We start from the raw sequence: 19,759 nt of genomic DNA, 5'->3' as shown, positions 1-19,759 counted from the left end.
CACCTTACCTATCATCCAAACTTTTGTTAGCACTTGCTTTTGCAAAACTTACATGCCTAATTGGTCTAATCCTTTGCTTAATTCTGCTTCCGTAGCCTCCAAAAGGCCACATTCAGATTTAGAATAAGCTCACATCAAGCTTATCCACACAAATAATATTTTACCTATCCATCTTGTAGTTCAGTTTGAATTTGGCCCAAAAATGAGAGCCTCTTTTTTATAAAAATGCTGTACTTTCCCGAGAACCAGAACACTGATACAGATCCCAACACTAAGCATTTCTTTTTTAATGGACATTAAATCTGGATTTAGGCTGCTTCAGTGACTACTTTTGAGAAAGTGGAACTGCTGTTGAACTAATTACTGAGAAATCTATGAATCAGTCTGGAAGCAAATTTTCTTCCAAAATGCCTTAGAAAAGCTTCCAGACTGATGTATGGAAGACATTTGAAACAGAAGATCAGTGTTTCATTGTTTTAATCTCATTGAAACATTCCTACTGAGCTTTTTTGCGCAGTAGGTTTTGCAGCAGTTTCCCTGTATATACTCAAAATCCAGTGCAGAATAACCTTTTAAAACAAACTGGGCCACGCTGTCCTGCACTGAGGTTTGCCTGGCAAGGCAGAAGGGGCAGACCACAAGGAAGCTGGCTATGGCTCTATCATCTTCTGTCCTGCCTTACCGCAGCTCCACCTCCGAGCAGGTTCACAGAGGCTCCAGCCCTATCATGCTACCTGGCAGCACGCTCCCCACCCTCTGACAATTGGCAAAACTGGGCCGCGCTCCAGCCGGACCCAGTTCTGTCCCAGGCTGCACCTCCAGTGGGCTGACAAAGGGAATCCCTCATGAGGAACCCGCAGCTCACCAAATACAGCCAGTGCCAGACTTCCAGCGTGACCAGGGTAGCACAAAGGGGATGAACTATGGAGGAAAATCTCACTCTGAAAATATTTCAAAATCGGCACCTATTTCCACTTCAGTTTTATGCATTCTGCAGGTAAGGTAAGAGTTGAAGAAACTCCATATGTGGAAAACAACCTCAGAACAGAAAACTAACCTTGTTAAGCAATAGTGTAGTTATATAACTTTGATTTGATCGCTTGCACAAGTGCTATGCTGCTATCTTATATGTCATCAGAGCATGTCAGCAAAAATACAGTGAGAAACTATATCCTAAATCCTGAAGTTAATCCCATGCTTATTCCTTACAGGATATAAGAAGGGTGGAAGATCTCATCTCATCATTTCATTCTTTGTCTTGATAGTACTGAGGTCTGATTAAGCCACAGTGTAACGTAGTATTTTTCTCAATCCCTTCCAGGACCATTCAGTTGTCCTGGCGTTGTTAGGTACTGCAGCTATACATCCCTGCTGTTTCCAGTATTGCCCTCTGCGTGAGGAGGACCAGGTGCAATTGTTTCTCAGCTGGCTGTTTAATTGTTTGACTCGACAAAAGGAACTTGTACAAGGGCAACGATTTAGCCTGTACCTTTCAGCTAGATCGGGGACCAAAAAAGATCTCCCTCCTTTCAGTGCTGGTAAATACTACATGAAAGCAAAGGCTATTACGACATAATATTTGCTAATCTACTTAAGCAAGAGTTTCTGGGAACCAATCACCATATGAGAATATCAATTAAAAAGATAAATTTCTAAATGTATGCATAAAATTGACCTAAGTATACTCTGAAAGAACCAGCAAATAAAATATGCCAAAACTATTTTTGAAGTTATACTCTTTAAGCCAGTGTCATAGCTTTCTGAGTCTGGCTGACAAACATAAAAGGTTTAGGCACAGTAGGACTGTGATTAAGGAAAAGGGTTTTTTTCAGCAACCAATCACCAAATTCACAAGGGAAAACATTAGATGTGTTTTTCTGTTTTAGCTAATCTATAACGCACCAACATCATTATAGGCTTAGCCAAGGAGATAATTGTAACGTAGAAATTGATCTTTCACTATGATGATATAGGTGTGTTAAAAAGAGGTATATGAGTGTAATAGATGATAACATCTGCACATGACTCTAAACTTGTCAGTGGGCTTATGAAATTACTTTCTTCAATGAGAAGCATGCCTATTTTACATACATCTATACAGATCTCTTTCTTCTCCCTGCCCCGCCCTCAAAGAAAAGGAGCAAAATCTTTACATTTCTGGCTATAAAGAAGTTGTTTTCCTGTATGACATTTTATAAATAATGGCATGACTTCACTGGACAAGAGACTTTATTATAGGAATGGAAAGCATTGTAGCCTGATAAAGGTTTATCTTGTTTTCTAGAAGTGTAGCAACGATGTCAATGCTAAAGAGTAAGAAAGCCAAAGCCTGTTTCAAACTGTAGCTGAATACAAGTTTGTGAGATATTTAATGGAACTTGGAAACGCCTTAATTTTTCTCCCAAGAGCGTAATAGAGTTATCATCAGGATCTTAATATTGTTACTAAAAGAACAGCCACATCTGTCAGTCTATTTCTTCAAAAGTCGGATCTGTGTATATGTATGTGTAGTCACTCTCTGTCAAAGAATTGCTTTCTGCTTTTCTTGAGAAGACAGGAACACAATAATTTCCTGTGACTTGATTGTCTCCAACTTCTCCTTACAGAATTTACAATGCAAAGTAACTGTAAATCGCAATGACTAGAATGTTTTAGAATTTAATAAAGATACATGCTTTAATGGGTTTCTTTACTCAGCCATCATTTTTTATAATTGAAATCAAAAAACCTTTACTCATCCTATGAGTTTGCTCATTTGATCATCTGTGATTAAGATAAGTAAAACCCTCCCAAAGAAGCAATTCAGCACAAGCTGCCCCCACACTTCTGAAGGAATGAAAGAAAAAAAAAAAGCATCAGTCAGAAACTGGCAAGGAATCCTGCCCTTGGATAGCCAGTGGAGTCTTGCATCCCTAAACCTGCGTTCTTAAGTGATTTCATCTGTCCACAAGGGTTTATTTATCACTTACTTTTGACAACTTTCAGTCATATTTATCCATGCTGGTCCTTTTTTCCTCCATTTAATCATGCATCCTTTAGAGGTTCTCGGATCTTTAATCTTGGCTGATTCACCACCTTTTCGCATTTGGCTTGACCAAAACGGATTTTACTGTTCTGCAATCATCCTCTTCAGTTTCTCTTCCTCTGTTACAGTGGCTAACACCACCATCTCTTCTCCATCACCAAGGCTCAAACACCATGGTAGGGTCAGTTTTGACTGTTCTCTCCCTTGCTTGAAGGTAATTGTCAAATCTGGTCTGCTTTTTCCCCCATACAAGTCTATTCCTTCTTTTCAGCCAAACATTTGGACTTTTCATCTGTATCTTTCTTCCTCTTCTTGGGTCTTTCCTATAGTATTTTTTTTCCTGGTTTTCCCCTTCAAAATGCTTGCTGCCAAAACTGTCAATCACCTTTCCTTTCTTTTCTTACACAGATGCAATGGAAATTATGATCATCTAAAACTTCAGGTGCATGTGAAGTATTACACATTTAAATAACAGAACATTGAAGATAAGCAAGTAAAAATCAATCAAAGCAATAGTGCTTCTTCCTGTGTTTCCTCAGACACTTTGAGAACTATTCAAGTATCATCTTATCGAGGTGAGGATGAGGGGAGAAAAGTACCGACCTCTTTTTTCCAAAGACAGAAGCTTATGTACAGAAATGCTTTACGTCCTTTGAACTGAGACTGCAATAATACCCGTATGCATATACACCATACCATACACCATATAATTGCATGATGTATCTGGCACATCAACGTTTCTACTCCCACTGTAATCAACAGCAATTTCATCTTGAAAGTTAATTCTCTGTAATTGTCTACAGGCTGTTAATTAGTCTTTCTCACACTGTTTTGAAGTGTTTTCTGACCAGCCAGTCTGTGTACCTCTATTCACCTGAATATGCTGAGCTAAAGTGTTTGGAGACCCCCTCTTTGTTTAAATGTGTGTAAGTAATTAGGTTTAAATCTATCTGTTTGAGTTTGCATGCTTCAGCACAACTGCTTAAGCACATTGCACATCTTGTTTTAATCCTCGGCCATTTCTCCTCATTCTGCCTCTGGCTGGAGCCAACCTGAGGTCCTGAATCTCTTGCCATCTGGTGAGAAATCTTAAGGCACTGACATTGAAATACTGTCATTTTTTTGCAGGTATGGCCCAAGTAATTTAGTTAAGACACCAGGCAGTATCATACTGGAAGAAAGGACGAAGAAATAACTCAGAAGAAGAATGAAAGAAATAAACCTCCAGCAGTGCTCAAGCCACTTCTTTGTATTCTGACAAACTGGGTAAGATTTTGATATAGGACGCTGGCATCGACACATGCTTTACAGGCATTTTGCAGCTAGGACAAAGAAAGATGCTGAGGCAAATAAAACTGACGACTCGTTGCGTGAAGTTTCACCTGAAAATCAGAGTCTCTCACTGTATTGACCCACAGAAACCAGCACAGACCCTGGTCCAGGAACCAGCCCAACCAGCCTTCAGTGCATGACAAGACACGGCCATCAACAACTCTGGCTGAGAAAACTGGGTCAGCATCGTTGCACTTGCCTTCATTAAAAGTTACTGGTGTATCGTTCTGTAATATACACGTGACGTTTATCTTTCCGTCTCAATCTGCCCATCCTGGGCAAACGTGAGCGAGTACACTTTTTGAACCCTGTTCTCTTTTTACACTTCATAGCCTCGTGCTCTATTCAGCAAGCACCCAGATAGCCAGATTGATTGCCCTGAAGCCTCGCAGATGCCTTGCAGCCAGATTGCCAGGCAAAAAGCTACACTTTGTCACTCCCCAGCTCCCCTCCTTGTTTCCTGGTTGTAGCCACAGCTCTTACCTCCTCTCTGTACTCTCAAAGCAAATGCCTTTGCGGCGTTTGAGTTCTTGACCACCCACCTTCTGAGCAACATCTGGGGCCCTCCTCAGCTTTTGTGCCATGTACTCTCCGGTCAGTATCGCCACATTAGAAGCAGAATGTCCCATCACAGGAACGTACTGAGAATTAAGCGTTCAATGGTTAGATTATCAAGTACGTAGCGCATTTTGATCGGTCAGGTTATTAATGAACTTCATCAGCCTAAATTCTTTATCAGTTTAGATCTTACCAACGTTCTTATGAATCTGTGTAGAGATATTCAACAAAATTGAATTCAACAAAAAAGAAATCTCAAGTTGGAAACATAGCATAGAAATTTTAACAGGGCAGGAACGCTTCTGTTATGCCTAAAATCGCTTGTAAAACAGCAGTAATGGAACAGCAAAAACAGCGTGAGTGGAAACACATCTAAGTTTTTGATAAAGGGTTTTAGCAGGATGTCTCGTTGCATAGCAGCATTGCTTTCTTAGCTCTGCACTAAATGATCTTGGTCTCTTCAGCAGCTCAAGCCCTCTTTTCTGAGGCATCATCCCGCTGAGTAACAATAGCCCTTACGCGTTACGTATGTGATTTCCTTGCTGCTTGGTCACATGAATTGGGGACGTTTCCTTCTGCGCTCAGCTGCCTGCGAGCGCGGGGACGCCGGGCCTCCTCGCTGCCCGCGGCAGCGCTGTCAGCCGGGTCAGATGACCGAGGACAGGCAGCGCGTTACAGGGAATTGCAGGCAGGACATGTGAGGCTGCCACCCACCCGCCTGCTAGCACAAAGCTGTCAGATACGCAGATTCCCCGTGTCGCGGCGGGAAAGGGCAGACAGGGCAACGCAGCGCGATTTATCGGCTCAAGGCTCCCCAGCCCGAAGAGGCTCTGGGAAAGACACCTCAAACCCGTGGATTTTTGCTTCCAGAGAGGCTTAACAACGAGCAAGTCATTGCTTGTTACTTTTCTCAGCCGTCAAGGTCAACGTGGGAAGCACGCAGTCGGCAGCGGTTTTTCAACGCTTCGTAAACCTGAAGGGAGCGACTTTTAATGTTATCCCACAAAAAAAGGCAAAACCAAACCACGCGGGGACGGAGACCCGCTTTCCGCACTCCGCAGGCCGCAGGAGGACAGCCCCTCCCCGAGGCTTCCCAGCTCCGCGTCCGGGCGGGGCGGACCGCGAGCCCGGCAGGAACCGCAGGCCGGGACTCCGGCGGGAGGCGCCACGACCCCCGCGCCCACCCGGCGGGGCCGAGAGCGGCCAAGCCCGGCCCCGCCGCGGCTCGGCTCCGCTCCACGCCGCGCCGTCCTGTCCCGTCCCGTCCCGTCCCGTCCCGTCCCCTGCCTGACGCGAGGGGCGGAGCCCCCGCGGGCCAATGAGCGCGGGGCGGTGCCGCCACCGCCCAATGAGGGCGGCGGGCCGGGGGCGGCGGCAGGAGGAAGCGGCGCGGCGGCGGCGCGCGGCGATGTGGCCGGCGGCGGCGGGGGGCCCGGGCGCGGCGGCGGCGGGCAGCGGCGCCTGCCTCCTGCTGCTGGCGGCGGTGCTGGCGCTGGTCATGCGGCAGCTGCTGAAGCAGCGGCGGCCGCCCGGCTTCCCGCCCGGCCCCGCGGGGCTGCCCCTCATCGGCAACATCCACGCCCTGGGCGCGGAGCAGCCGCACGTCTACATGCGGCGGCAGAGCCAGATCCACGGGCAGGTACCGCCGCTCCGGCGGCGTCTGCCGCCTCCTCGGGGCGCCCGGGAGCGGGAGCGGGGCGGGCTGGGGCGGGGCGGGCAGCGCTGCCGGCGGCCGAGCCCGGAGAAGAGACAGCCGGGCGGCCTCTCCCCGTCCCGGCGGTCCCCGGGCTGCCGCGGAGCCCGGCCCCGCACCGGCAGCACGGCGCGTCCGGCCGGGGGAGCTGTCCCGCCGCCCGGCTCCGCCCCGGAGCGGCTGTCGGTGCCCGCGCCGCGCCGGGGGACGAGCAGCACCGCGGCGGCGGCCGCCCCGGGGAGGAGGCAGCGGCATCGTGGCCGGAGCACCCCCGCCGGCTAACGGGAGCAGGGGAACGGGCCCGGGACCCCGTCGGTAGCGGGGCCAGAGCACAAGGCTCTGGCAAAACCGGTGCTGGGGCCAGCCCGACCCGCGGGAGCAGGGGCAGACCGGTGGCAGAGAAGAGGTTTTTCACCTCTGTGATGCCGGGGCTCCCTCCTTAGGGCGGTAGAGGCGGAGAGGAGAGGAGAGGAGAGGAGAGGAGAGGAGAGGAGAGGAGCTGAGCTGTCTGCCCGCCCGCCCGCCCGGCTCTTGCTTTTATTTTATTTTCTGGTGCAATGCTTAAACTGGTGTCCTGCTGCAAATGGAAGTAACTCGCTTGTTTCATGTCCACAAGTCTTGGACACGCCAAAAGGCCTTAAAATTAACAAAATTACAACAAATAGCAGGCCCTTGAATAATGCAACATTTTCTCTGAAGACACACTGCTTCAAAATACCTTCAGTGGGATATTTGAAATACTTACTTACAGTCAATTAGTATAACTATATAAGAATGGATTTTTTCTTTTTTTCATACTTTCTTATATACCAGGCGTTTCTTTTCCTCAGCCAGTTTCAAGCAACCAATCTATTCTTACACGCTTCATAAAAGTTAAACCCAAACTAGATCTAGGAGGGAAAGGCAGGCCCGTGTTAGTGTTATAAGTGTGTGTGTGGTGTACACATACACGCACGCACACACACACACGTGCATATACGTTTTGGTAGCAGCGGGCTAGTCAGCGCGCACCCCCTGGCCAGCCATTCAGTGTGCCCGTACATCTCCAGACTATTTATAAGACCTATGGTGTTTTACTTAGCAGGATTATCACTGGAGGTCTGTGAAGGACTGGGATTTTTGTCCAACAAACAATGGTTTGTCTAGAAAATTGAGTCCTTCAAACTTCTAGAAGTGTTTAAATATAACACCCCCAGCAAGCAAGTAAAACTGTTGCTAGAACTTAAGTCTGTCAAAAGCTTTTGTCCAGATCATTTATGAAAGCTACAGCAGAAACAGATAGTCACAGTCTTGTCACAAATGAGAGGTGAAGCAAAGTGCACAAATTAAAAGCACGCTAAACGGCAGAAACAAAAGGATAGGATTATCTTTTGTTTCATTTGTTTTGGCAATGGAAAAAAGCAGATGTGTTTCCAGCAAAATACTAGGACAAACAGGAAGGAAAATGTGTCATCAAATAAACTAAGCTTTCTACTTGCCTGGAATGCTGTATTGTAGTTCTAGTCACCTGCTCTCAGAAAGGATCCTGCAGAATTTGAGGGAACTTGAAGATGTCATATCAGGATTGGGGGGGCTCTGGAAAAATACAATGAAAGGATTTTTTTTTAAATTGTGTGTGACATAGGAAGAAAGATAAATAAGCTATGATCAAAGTATACAAAACTCACAGATGGTTTGCAGAAATATATTGGGAGTGTCTTCTTGTCACATAAAAAAGAAGAGCCATTATAACAGTGAAAATACCAAGTTTGCTAAAACAAAATAATCATAGAATCATAGAATCGTTTAGGTTGGAAAAGACCCTTAAGATCATCGAGTCCAGCCATTAACACTGCCAAGTCCACCACTAAACAGTGTCCCTAAGTGCCACATCTACACGTCTTTTAAATACCTCCAGGGATGGTGACTCAACCACTTCCCTGGACAGCCTGTTCCAGTGCTTGACAACCCTTCCAGTGACAACCCAGTTGTCACAGAATGTATAATTAGGCTAACATTATTGCATATTGTGGAGGTCCACAGCTCTGAGATGAAGGAAAAACTAGAGATTGGTATAGGTAAAAATACAGATTTGTAATGCTAAGTAAAGTATGGAAAGGGATATAGGATTTCAATCTTGAGTTTAGCCTCGGTTTTAATTTTTAAAACTTAGGTTAAGATTTTCATTTTGTTTATCCTGTATGTGCCTTCTGCAGGATGTATTGCATCTTTCTCCAAAGCATCTAGTGCTAACCACTTCTGGAAACAGGAGATGGGACTAGCTGGGCTATGCTGTCATTTGTTGGCTGTCATCATGGCTCTCACTTCTATCATCTGGTGGTTCTTTGGGAGCCTGTGCAAAGTAAGCTGGTGTCCAGTTTCAGAGGTAGAAAGGACTGGGTGCAGCTTGGTTGTTTTCACAACTGCCGCCACTTCTGTGTCTGCCATTACTAAGTGACATGTTGGAAGTCTTTGTGATATGAACTTGTAGCTTCAGTCATAGTCCCTTTAACCAAATTAAGCTATTGGAATTTACCTTTACTCAGGCAGGGAGGAGGAGCAGATATAGTGGTAAAGCTTTCCTCCCACCTGTGGAAATAGTCTCAGCAAATTAGGAGAGTAGACAATATATGTTCTTTATTTCTAGTTCTGATATAAAAACTATACCTTATATCTAACAATGTCATACTATATAGTTACAAGTATCTACTTATACTACTATCTACTTATATCTACTAATGTTAGGGGACAGTACATTTTTTCTGAAAAATATGCAGTCGTACCAAATTCACATTTTTTTAATGACTATACGAAAGCATCCCCGGTCCTTACTTTGGAGAGCTGGTCACTTTAGGTGCACAGCAAAGCACAGAATGTAGTGTGGGCTAATTTACCTTATCTTTTGACAGAGTAAAATAGCTCACAACAGACTCGACTGTGTAATGCCACAGTTGTATCACCTCTGGCTACCTGCATGCGCTTTGGAAGTTTATTCAAGCCTGTATTTTGCATTGATGTTTAGTGTTGTTTCACTTTTTCATTACTTGTTTCTACTTGTTTTCATTCTTTGGCCTTAAGATTTGGTTGTAACAGCATTTTACAATTTTTATTCTTTTTTTCCACCAAAGATCTTCAGTCTTGATCTTGGAGGTATATCTGCTATTGTACTGAATGGCTATGATGCAGTAAAAGAATGCCTTGTTCATCAAAGTGAAATTTTTGCAGATAGACCATCTCTTCCCTTGTTTAAGAAGCTGACAAACATGGGAGGTAAGTGCTAACGTATTTTATATAAAAATGTAATTTTTGTCCAATAGATGGGTTTGTGATCACATGAAACATTTGCTTTAGCCATTTTCTCTACTTCCTTATCTCCTTTCATAAAATACTTGATGCCTCTTTAAAGATATTATTTGGAAAGGATTGTCACTCTTGGACTGTGTTCCATAGCAAGATGTGTGTAATTTTTTGTCTTGTTTTTTGTCTTGTTAAATAATTTTATGATCTTATGGGGGAAGAACAAGGCGTTGCATAAAATACTGTGTCAAAATATTTTTTCAGGCTTACTGAACAGTAAATATGGCAGAGGATGGACAGAACATCGCAAATTAGCTGTAAATACCTTTCGACTTTTTGGATATGGTCAAAGGTCCTTTGAACACAAAATTTCAGAAGAATCTATGTTTTTTCTTGATGCCATTGATACATACAAAGGCAGACCATTTGATCTTAAGCATTTGATAACAAATGCTGTTTCAAACATTACTAATTTGATTATTTTTGGAGAACGTTTTACATACGAAGATACTGAATTTCAGCACATGATTGAGATTTTTAGTGAAAATATTGAATTAGCTGCTAGCGCTTCTGTATTTTTATATAATGCTTTTCCTTGGATTGGTATTTTGCCATTTGGGAAACACCAGCAGCTGTTTAAAAATGCAGCTGAAGTCTATGACTTTCTTCATGAGCTTATTGAACGTGTCGCTGAAAATAGGAAGCCTCAGTCACCTCGACATTTTGTAGATGCATATTTAGATGAGATGGATTGCAATGAAAATGATCCAGAATCTACATATTCAAGAGAAAACTTAATTTTCTCTGTTGGAGAACTCATCATAGCTGGGACAGAAACCACAACAAATGTTTTAAGATGGGCACTGTTATTTATGGCTCTTTATCCAAACATTCAAGGTAAGAACTTTGACATTTTGAGGAACTGATACACTTTCCTATTGCAAATTTAAAATGCTTTTTCAAAGTGGTGCAGTAATCCATAGTTGTAACCAAAAAGGAAGGTTTGTATATATTATTCTATTGTATCATTTACCAAATATACTATGGACAGATGTGAAAAGCTTATTTTATATGCAGATGAAGAGGATATCAAAAGTCACGTACGATGATAACATTTTAGCATATTATTTTGTGAATACATTTTTATGAAGCTTTAATATTTTTAATAAAGTATTTCTAATATATTTAAGTTTAGTGTTGTGATGCATAATATTGGCTGGTAGATATGCTAATCTATGTAGTTAATAAATAATAAGCAAATGCAATTAAATATGAAATGAATAAACTAAATTAAAAATGTAAAAACGTCAGCAAAAATGTAAATCGGGTTGTGGTTAACAGTTTAGGTACAGTTTCTTTTTATCCTTAAGTGCCTCAGTTCACAATAGATTTACATATTATAGACATGTATATTTATACTTTTGGAAGAACAAAAGTAGCATTTAAAAATAAAAATACAAAGATGTGTTCCAGTCATTCTGAAGTAAGATAGCAATAGGTGTTTGAATGTCAGCCCAGACCTTTTGTGTAGAAGTTTGGATTTTAGAAGTGAACAGTCACGTTTCTTGTTCCACTGCCTCCGCTTCGCTCTTCCTATCAAAACCTTAGCAGTGCTTAGTTCAGCTAGGGACTTTCAGTATTTGGAGAAAGAGCAGCCTAGATAACTTGGAAAGTTACTACTGATACTTTGACCAAAGAATATTGCTCTAACATCAGTTCACCATCATCATCATTTCAGAATGGAGATGACTTTACCTGCACACTACCAACAACACTACCTGTAGCTATAAGGCTCTTGAGATCTGAAGTTCTGCACAGGAACCAGATATCTTTATGTATGAAAGATTATATTTTCTTCTTGTGGTAGTAGGTGCATGACTCTATACCTTCTGATTTTCTCAGCTAGAATAATTTTTAATTTAAACTGGGTGGACAAAAAGCAATTATTATTTTAAAATTAGAGGTCAAATTTTATATTTACGTTTAAGGTAAAGACAGTTTTACTTGAAAAAAATTAAAGTTAACATATGATGATAATGTATGTCAAGGCCTGACATGCTATAAACAGTGAAAATCATTCAGATTAAATAAAGAAGTTGATGCCAAAGCTCTTTTGTTGCTGCTGTTATCATTATTTTAAGTCCCATATTCACTGAGCTGGTTAAAATATCTGGCCAAGCAAGTAGAACCAAAGTTCGCTCAAATACCTCCTGAGAGCCATAAACTCTTACATATTTTCTTATTTTCATTTACTCAAATATTTTAGTTAGTTGATTAATTAATTGAACATGAGGAAACTGATTAAAGATTAAAAAATGGGAAAACTTTCTTCTAGCCTAGGATTAAAAGCAAGATCTAACAGGATTTGAGTTGTTAATTTTAAAAACTTTGAGGGACATGCTTAAGAGAAATATGTAGCCTCAGCTCACTAAGTACAGCTAATAATTTTTTTGTGGAAGCTTAAAACTGTGATTGCTATGTTTAACCAGTCAGCACATTTCAGACAATTTAAAACAAATGGGTTTAAAAAAATTAATATTGCTTTTATGCTTCTGAGTTCCACCAATTCACCTATGTGCTTTACACAGTATAATAAGAAAATCTACCATAAAAGAAAAACATTTAATAAAATGAAAAAAATATAATCTGATTTTATAGGTACTTAAGTTTTAAGATGCATAAATACATTGTCCATATTTTAGTTAAAAATATATTAAGTGCCATAATTAGTCAATAGGATATATTTATGCTTTACATTATATAAAAAGCCCAAATGCAAAAAGGTCCACTTAAATCAAAGTTTCTGATCAGTCTGTCCTGGCTCACAAACAATATTCATATCTTAAAACAAGAACATCCTTATTCTTTCTCCATGAAGATATGACCAAGATACTGTTTTTCAATAAAGATCAATAAAACTTCGCAGTTTTGTGTCTCCTATGCTTTGGCCGATTTTGTAGAGATCCACTCACCTGAAATAATCTTCTGATCTCAGATCTTGCAATGTAATAAGTTTCTGAATTTGGATCCAAAATCAGTTCATCTGGATAAAAATAAAAATTACTGTTACTTTTCATTTATTTAGACTTTCTCTGTCCAAGTATTACAATATACACTGATACACCACTACATGACAGAATGTACTTTCACTCAGCTGCTTTTCACCTCTTCATTTTGATGTGAAATACTGTCACTTCAGCTTGAACAACCTGGTGATTCTGGTAGAATTTTTCTGCCATTGTCCAGATTTTCATTATTGGTTCCACATGAATTGTAAAAGTCCAGCTTTGTTTTAGTTAGGAGCTGTCTGGCAGTTTCAGCAAAGAAAGTGTATCAGGAAAAAGAAGAGGCAGTTTGAATACTTTGAGATTATTTAAATAACCTGTGAACTTAATTTTAAAAACAGCTTAAAAAAACAGTGATTGAATTTGTTCCTTTTCAGTTAAATTCAGACTCCTGTCCGTCTTAACTCTCACTGTGTTGTATCAGATATTCTCAGTTGAAGAGTGAGTGATTTTACACCATGACAATTCTAAAAAGTCATAGCAGAATTAGACAAGGGAAAGTTCAAGTGGCTAATTTCAGTGTTATCTGTGTTCACTCAAGTATTTAATGTACTTTATCTTTGCAGTCTTTGGCTTGCTTCTTTAATTTTGAAGAGCTCCAGAAATAAAAATATATACAAGCAAAGAAAAGTATGTTAAAACACAATTTTACTGAGAATAATTACTTTCAAAATGAAGATTACTAGTATACATGCTCGTAATAATTCCTACTAGGAGGATAAGGAATATAAAGTCTAAATTTAGAAGCTGGTAAGCTACTATATTTTAATATAAGATATTTCATGTTTCAGTATCCTTTTAAAAGTATATATTTTATAGCTTAAATTAACAAATAAAGGCTGTTACACAATAAACATCAACTTTTATTCCTGTTCCTAACAGGGCAAGTTCAGAAAGAAATCGATTTAGTCATCGGCCCAAACAAAATGCCTGCCTTAGAAGAGAAATGCAAAATGCCATACACTGAGGCTGTTCTGCATGAAGTTCTGAGATTCTGTAATATAGCTCCACTAGGTATTTTTCATGCAACTTCCAAAGATACTGTTGTGCGTGGTTACTCTATTCCTGAAGGCACTACAGTCATTACAAACCTCTACTCCGTTCATTTTGATGAAAAATACTGGAGCAATCCAGAAGTGTTTTCTCCTGAGAGATTTTTGGACAGCAGCGGGCAGTTTGTCAAGAAAGATGCATTTATTCCTTTTTCACTAGGTAAGAGTGATTCCTTCCACTGTTCCTTTTCATAAATATAGAGATGTATAAGTGATGGCAATAAATCAGGAATGGACAGAATGATATGAAATATCCACAGTTCCGATGAAACAGCTGTTTTAAAAATATTCAATATAATGCACTCTGGAAATAACGCATTTTAGCATAATATCTTTTATATAGATGAACTTATTATTATATATAAATAACAAAAAAGCGCAGTATCTTATCTGAGGAGTCTATACATCTTATATCATTGCAGTACATAAGTGTTATTTGTTTCACAATTAATAGTCATTTGCTGCTAAAGTCATTACATACAGGTGATTTACACAACCACCTTTCAATTTTCAGCACTTAGATCAGTACCAGAAATTGCAGATTTTATTCAGAACTAGCTTGGGGGTCAGCATGTAGCACTGCATTCTGTCCTGAGGAAATATTCTGGCAGTACTAAATCATTATGGATTTGTCTTTTGATGCCTATAAGAGTGGATAATTGACATATGATTATCAACCAAAAAAATTAGGTGTTCCGTATAAGCTAACTGCCAGGGCTTCCTCTGCAGTCCATAGAAAGACATAACCTTGTGTGGAGGGTGACTTAGTTTACTTATCTGGGATACTCTTTCTCCAAAAAATAGAGGGAGACAAGACAAGACAATTCCCTTAGAATAGATGCACAACACCTAAATGGCCAAAGTTAGATTTGATGAAGTCCACCTTTATTGTGTATTCTATTACATTTATTTTTGCCTGTTTGACCTTACCAGTTCCAGATGTTGTTATCCGTTCATCTGTGTCTTCCACAACCACATTTACTCCCTGTAACTAGTCATACATGGAATGGCAACTAATATTTAAAGGCATTGTCCAGACCTGTTTCATATATTTCTACTTACCAAGTTATAATAATTGCCAGGTAATAATGACTGGCAGTAGATGTAATTAAGAAAATAGTAGGGGACAAAGGCTGAAATTCACAGTATCATTTTTTTAAAATATCTTCTGTCTAGATTGGCACTTCAAGACAAGATAAAGTAGCGAATAGCTTATCTAAATGAATTTGACAGAATTAGTTACAATGGCATTTGTGTAGTGAGAAGAACAAATTATCTAAAATCTGTTTCTTGCTGTAAATTATCACCTATCCTCTCTTACAGAATACTACCACCAAGTTCATACAGCTCCTCTTAGAACACAAAAATGACCATTCTTACTCATAATAAGAGTGAAAATGTAATTGAACACATTTTAAGTCTTTTCAAACCCTTCTTTTCCATCCAGGAAGAAGACATTGTCTTGGAGAACAACTAGCTCGAATGGAAATGTTTTTGTTTTTCACTTCATTACTACAACGATTTCACCTGTGTTTTCCTCATGGCGTGATTCCAGATCTCAAACCAAGATTAGGCATGACATTACAACCACAGCCATACCTCATCTGTGCGGAAAGACGGTGAAGAGAAGGGTCTAGATTGTCAGGTGGAGCACAATGCTCCAAGTTGCAGCTGAGGATCCACTTTGCCTTCTATTTCTAAATGTGTTCATGTCAGAAGAACAAAAATTTAAAGGACTTGCAGATAAATTCTGACTATTTGTACACAAGTTAATAGTTTCTTTTTACTTGGTTTTCACACAAAACCCCTCAACCAAAACCATGAAACACATCCTGTGTTTAAAGTTGATGTTTTCACTCCAGAAGTCTGTTTTGAATCTAACTTCTGATTCAGCTTTTAAATATTTAATTACTTAGCAAGCCATTTTACTTTGAGAGGATATTTTTATAAGCATGGAGGATATGGCTCAAAATGTTTACTCAGATTCATGTGTAGAAATCTCATTTACATTATTCCAGTTAAGTTGTTCTTTATAATTCTCCATTAAATTTACATAGCTAAAAAGGTTTTAAAGGTATCTATTTACATTTCTGCAACTCAGAATGAACTATCATTTCCAGCCTTGACAAACAAATTGTCTATTAAAGCATTTTAATCCTTCCTCCTCCTTGCCATATCTTCCCAGTTGCTCATAATTTTCTAGTGAAGAAGATAACTGTGCAAATTCACTTTTAAGATCTTTTATGGCTTGCTTCTCATTTAGTAACATATACAGTGGTCAATTATTGCCGTAATCCTGACAATTACAGCTATCTTTTTTGCCAGTTTATTGCATTTCCAGACACATGTCCTCCATTTCCTCCCAATACAAAGCATTATGTAGTGATTAATCTCTGCCTAAGTAGTCTGGAAAAAACAGTGTTTGTGTTACCAGAGTCACATGCAACTATACTATGAGTCAAGAAAATAAGTTGCTCATGAGTCTGACCAGAGAAGAGACCTTTTTGGGAGGGGAGTGGAATAGGGTGGGGAGAAACAGATTTTAAATGGATTTTAAGCAGAAGTTTTAGGCATAACAGCTACTCTTGACTTCTGCCAGCTTCATTTTTTATTCTTGACAGCTATTGCTTTATGGTTATTGGTAGATAAAGATTTATGCGTGCAGGCCCTAGAGGAGAACCCTGATACTCTAAATATGGTATGTTCAGTCCCCACCATGTGGGGAGAAGCAGGACCTCAGAATAGGGTGTAGAACAAAACACACACTGAGCAAGCGGCTATTTAAGGACAGGGCTGAATATTAGACCTTGCTCTTTATACAGCTTATGCTTCAACGTGGAGCTGCAGGAAAGTTCAAAGGCAGGAATTGGTGGTTTTCTGCTGACCTGATGTTTTCAGCTTACACTGAGCAGAAATACTTCCTTTCTTTTGAAATAGCAGAAGAGAAGGATCAAACGGAGCTAATACAAGTCCACTTACATAATAGTCTATTGACTTAAGATGCAGCAGGTCCAGATTAAACTACTTACTCTGTCTGAGGGTAGTCAGACCCACATGTCCCACAGAGAGCATCTCAAACACGTGTTCCTGGTGCTCTGAAGAGGGTGGGCAGGCTACTCCTGAGTTGCTGAGTAACTGCCTTTCTGTAGAGAAGATTTAAGATTCAAAAAGGAGAGGAAGGTGAGCCTGATTGCTGTGCATTGGGCACACCATGAAAGCTGCGAATAAATCACTCCTAAGATACTGGCAAACAGTGGGGCTTAGGAGTCAAGATTGAGCCTTTTCTGGATACCTGCATAAGTAGATGTTGGGTGCTTGCGAAATGCTTAAGTAAAAATTGTGGAATCTACCAAATTTAGGTGCCCTCATTATGAAGCAATACCGAACAGAAGTGTTCAGTGCTAAGGTTCTGGACTCATGGTAATTCTTCCTATATCCCACCCTGTGCTCTTAGATCAGACAGCCAGAGTTTTGTTAGTATCTAGGCTTGGCCTTCTGGGTTGCAGGAACTCTAGGACATCCTGTGGTTAAAACATGATTCAAATAATCCTAATTGAAGTGGGGGGAGGATTAAAAAAATCAAGAACCAGTTCTTGCAGGGGGGTACACTCAAAATGCAGCTGGCCAGTGATAATTCCCTTTTGCTGAGGTATTTTGAGATCTAACTCCTGGCTAGTCTTTAATCCATTTAATGAGAACCATATTGATTATATGTCATTCTGGTTTCTAAATCAAAACGCCTTATAAAAGCCTCAGGATATAAATCCAAACTTTTACCATTATCTGCCAACTTACGGTCTCGTTTAAGCAATCAAATACATTTGACAAACAGTCTTTTCTATAAATCTATATCAGTATTAGTTATATTTACTTGTTTCATTCTGTATCAACTTTTTCATTATTTTCCCTCTGATTTAGAATTATCCTAATGATCCGATTTAATAATTTGAAATACTGACATAATAATCGTTTTTTCCAGTCCTCTGGAATTTCTCCATTGTATCAAGATTGATAGTAATGAACATCAGTAGCCAGCCAGATGTTCAGAATTTCCTGGTGAGAGTTTTCTACAGCTGAATTATCTAGCATAGCTGGCTGCTATTTAACACTGTTTTGGGATTAAAGGTTGATATATTAACCAGCACATCTTATTCTGGTTGTAGAATTTAAGGATGAAAAAAGACATTAAGTAATGTGTCGAGGCAAGATTGTTCCCATTTGCAGAAGTTTTTCCTATCTGGCTTTAAATGTCCTAATGTTTTGGATTAAAACAATGTGTCCAGATACCGATGGAAAGATTTATTGAAATTTAAGTTGTAACCTCTCTGTTTCTGTAATGCCATTTATTGAGTTCTTGGTTTTGCCATTTATTGCGCTCTTGGTTTCACCATTTTCGTAAGTTTTATTCCCTTCAGTATTTATAGTCTTCTCATTTTTGTCTTTTGCAGAGTTAGCCCTTTGAATTCATGATGATAGTTTAGAACTGGAAGCACTGTTTCCACATACAGGTGTATCACAACCACAAGAAGAAACTTTCATGTACCTTCTCTGTAACTCCACTGCTGTTCCCAAAGGCAGTGAAGGACTTTCTGCTGTAAATGTAGCTAAAAATGCATATTCAGCTTGCCTTTGCTGCTTTCAATCGCTGTACAGTTTTGAATAATTCTTTTTTCTAGTTTGTCCAGGAAAAATCCACTTCAGCTTTTTTCCCTTCCTGTGAGATTATTGCAACGTTCTTTGCACCATTTCTCGATCTTGTTCAGTATTTGTAAATGCAGACTAGATTCAGCAGTCTTTCCTAAGGAATAGGAATTTTAGGATTAAGACTTGATTTTATATTCTTTACTTAATTATTTTAATTTCTCCTTGAGCAATAACTAGTTGTCTTTTGTGAGTATAATCACAGAAATTCTGTGATTGGAGGAGAATATGGTCAACTCACTATTGTATTAGTTTACGGTATCCCATTCAAAGGTCTCCACAGCCAACTACAGTGTAATACCAGTAGGAAGATTATGAGCTGCTATATGTTTCTCCTACATGAGAATGGGTGCTTTCTGCCCTATTTCTCAGACACAGTCTATTTCTTTACCTACTCCTAGACTTAAGTCCAGGCCCAGGGCAACACATCTTGCTATCCAGCAGGAGATTCCCTTTTTAACACTGATGCAAGAGCTGCAGTCAGTACCACCATAGTATCTTAAATTCTTCTTTCTAAAACTCTATCCTTAAACTTAAGTTTTTGGGTTAACCTTGGCCATGCCAGCATCCCCAGAAACTGAAAAAGGAACACTGCAAGCACGTCATATATGACACTGAACGAATGCCAAAGAAAATCTTACTCTTTAGCAATTAATTTCCTGAACTTCCACCAGTTTCTGTGACACTGGTGAACATAAGCTTAGTGTGAACCTAATAAATGCTGGAAGGTTCATTAATTTATGCCTTCAGAAATTAACTATAGAAAGTGAGATTTCATAAAAGTTCTAGAAACATTACTGCTTCTCTGAAAGTAAATAGTTTGAATTTATTGTGATATATTCTTTATATGTATCCAGAATACATTGTCAGAGAAAGACCTAGAGAATCATAATAATGCTTTTTTGTTATTTTGCCAGTACATACTAGAAATAGTTCAGCTAATTTGGACTATATGCCAGGATGTAGCTCCATCTTTTTTCAGTGAACAATCTCTCATGTCTTAGATGTCAATTTCTCTTAATAAGGGAATGATAAAATAGAAGCAGGGGAAAAGGAG

The 19,759-nt window shown here is 39.9% G+C and overlaps 1 protein-coding gene across 3 annotated transcripts; it reads left to right on the top strand.

Annotated features, from left to right (window-relative positions):
- The first annotated feature begins 6,304 nt into the window (after positions 1-6,304).
- Positions 6,305-18,209, top strand: CYP2R1 (cytochrome P450 family 2 subfamily R member 1). 3 transcript variants are annotated; one of them, XM_075502205.1, is made up of 6 exons: positions 6,430-6,554; positions 8,804-8,949; positions 9,716-9,857; positions 10,149-10,781; positions 13,832-14,161; positions 15,449-18,209. In XM_075502205.1, exons 2-6 carry the CDS (start codon positions 8,860-8,862, stop codon positions 15,622-15,624), a joined length of 1,371 nt encoding a protein of 456 aa, XP_075358320.1. In that variant the 5' UTR covers positions 6,430-6,554; positions 8,804-8,859; the 3' UTR covers positions 15,625-18,209. The 3 variants fall into 3 exon arrangements, with proteins under 3 accessions (XP_075358319.1, XP_075358321.1, XP_075358320.1); XM_075502204.1 differs by lacking the exon at positions 8,804-8,949 and having other exon boundaries at positions 6,305-6,554; XM_075502206.1 differs by lacking the exons at positions 8,804-8,949; positions 10,149-10,781 and having other exon boundaries at positions 6,305-6,554; positions 15,449-16,534.
- The last annotated feature ends 1,550 nt before the right edge of the window (positions 18,210-19,759 follow it).

Source organism: Mycteria americana, chromosome 5 (genome assembly GCF_035582795.1).
Source record: "Mycteria americana isolate JAX WOST 10 ecotype Jacksonville Zoo and Gardens chromosome 5, USCA_MyAme_1.0, whole genome shotgun sequence".
NCBI lineage: Eukaryota > Metazoa > Chordata > Aves > Ciconiiformes > Ciconiidae > Mycteria > Mycteria americana.
This window is presented reverse-complemented; position numbering and strand designations above follow the sequence as displayed.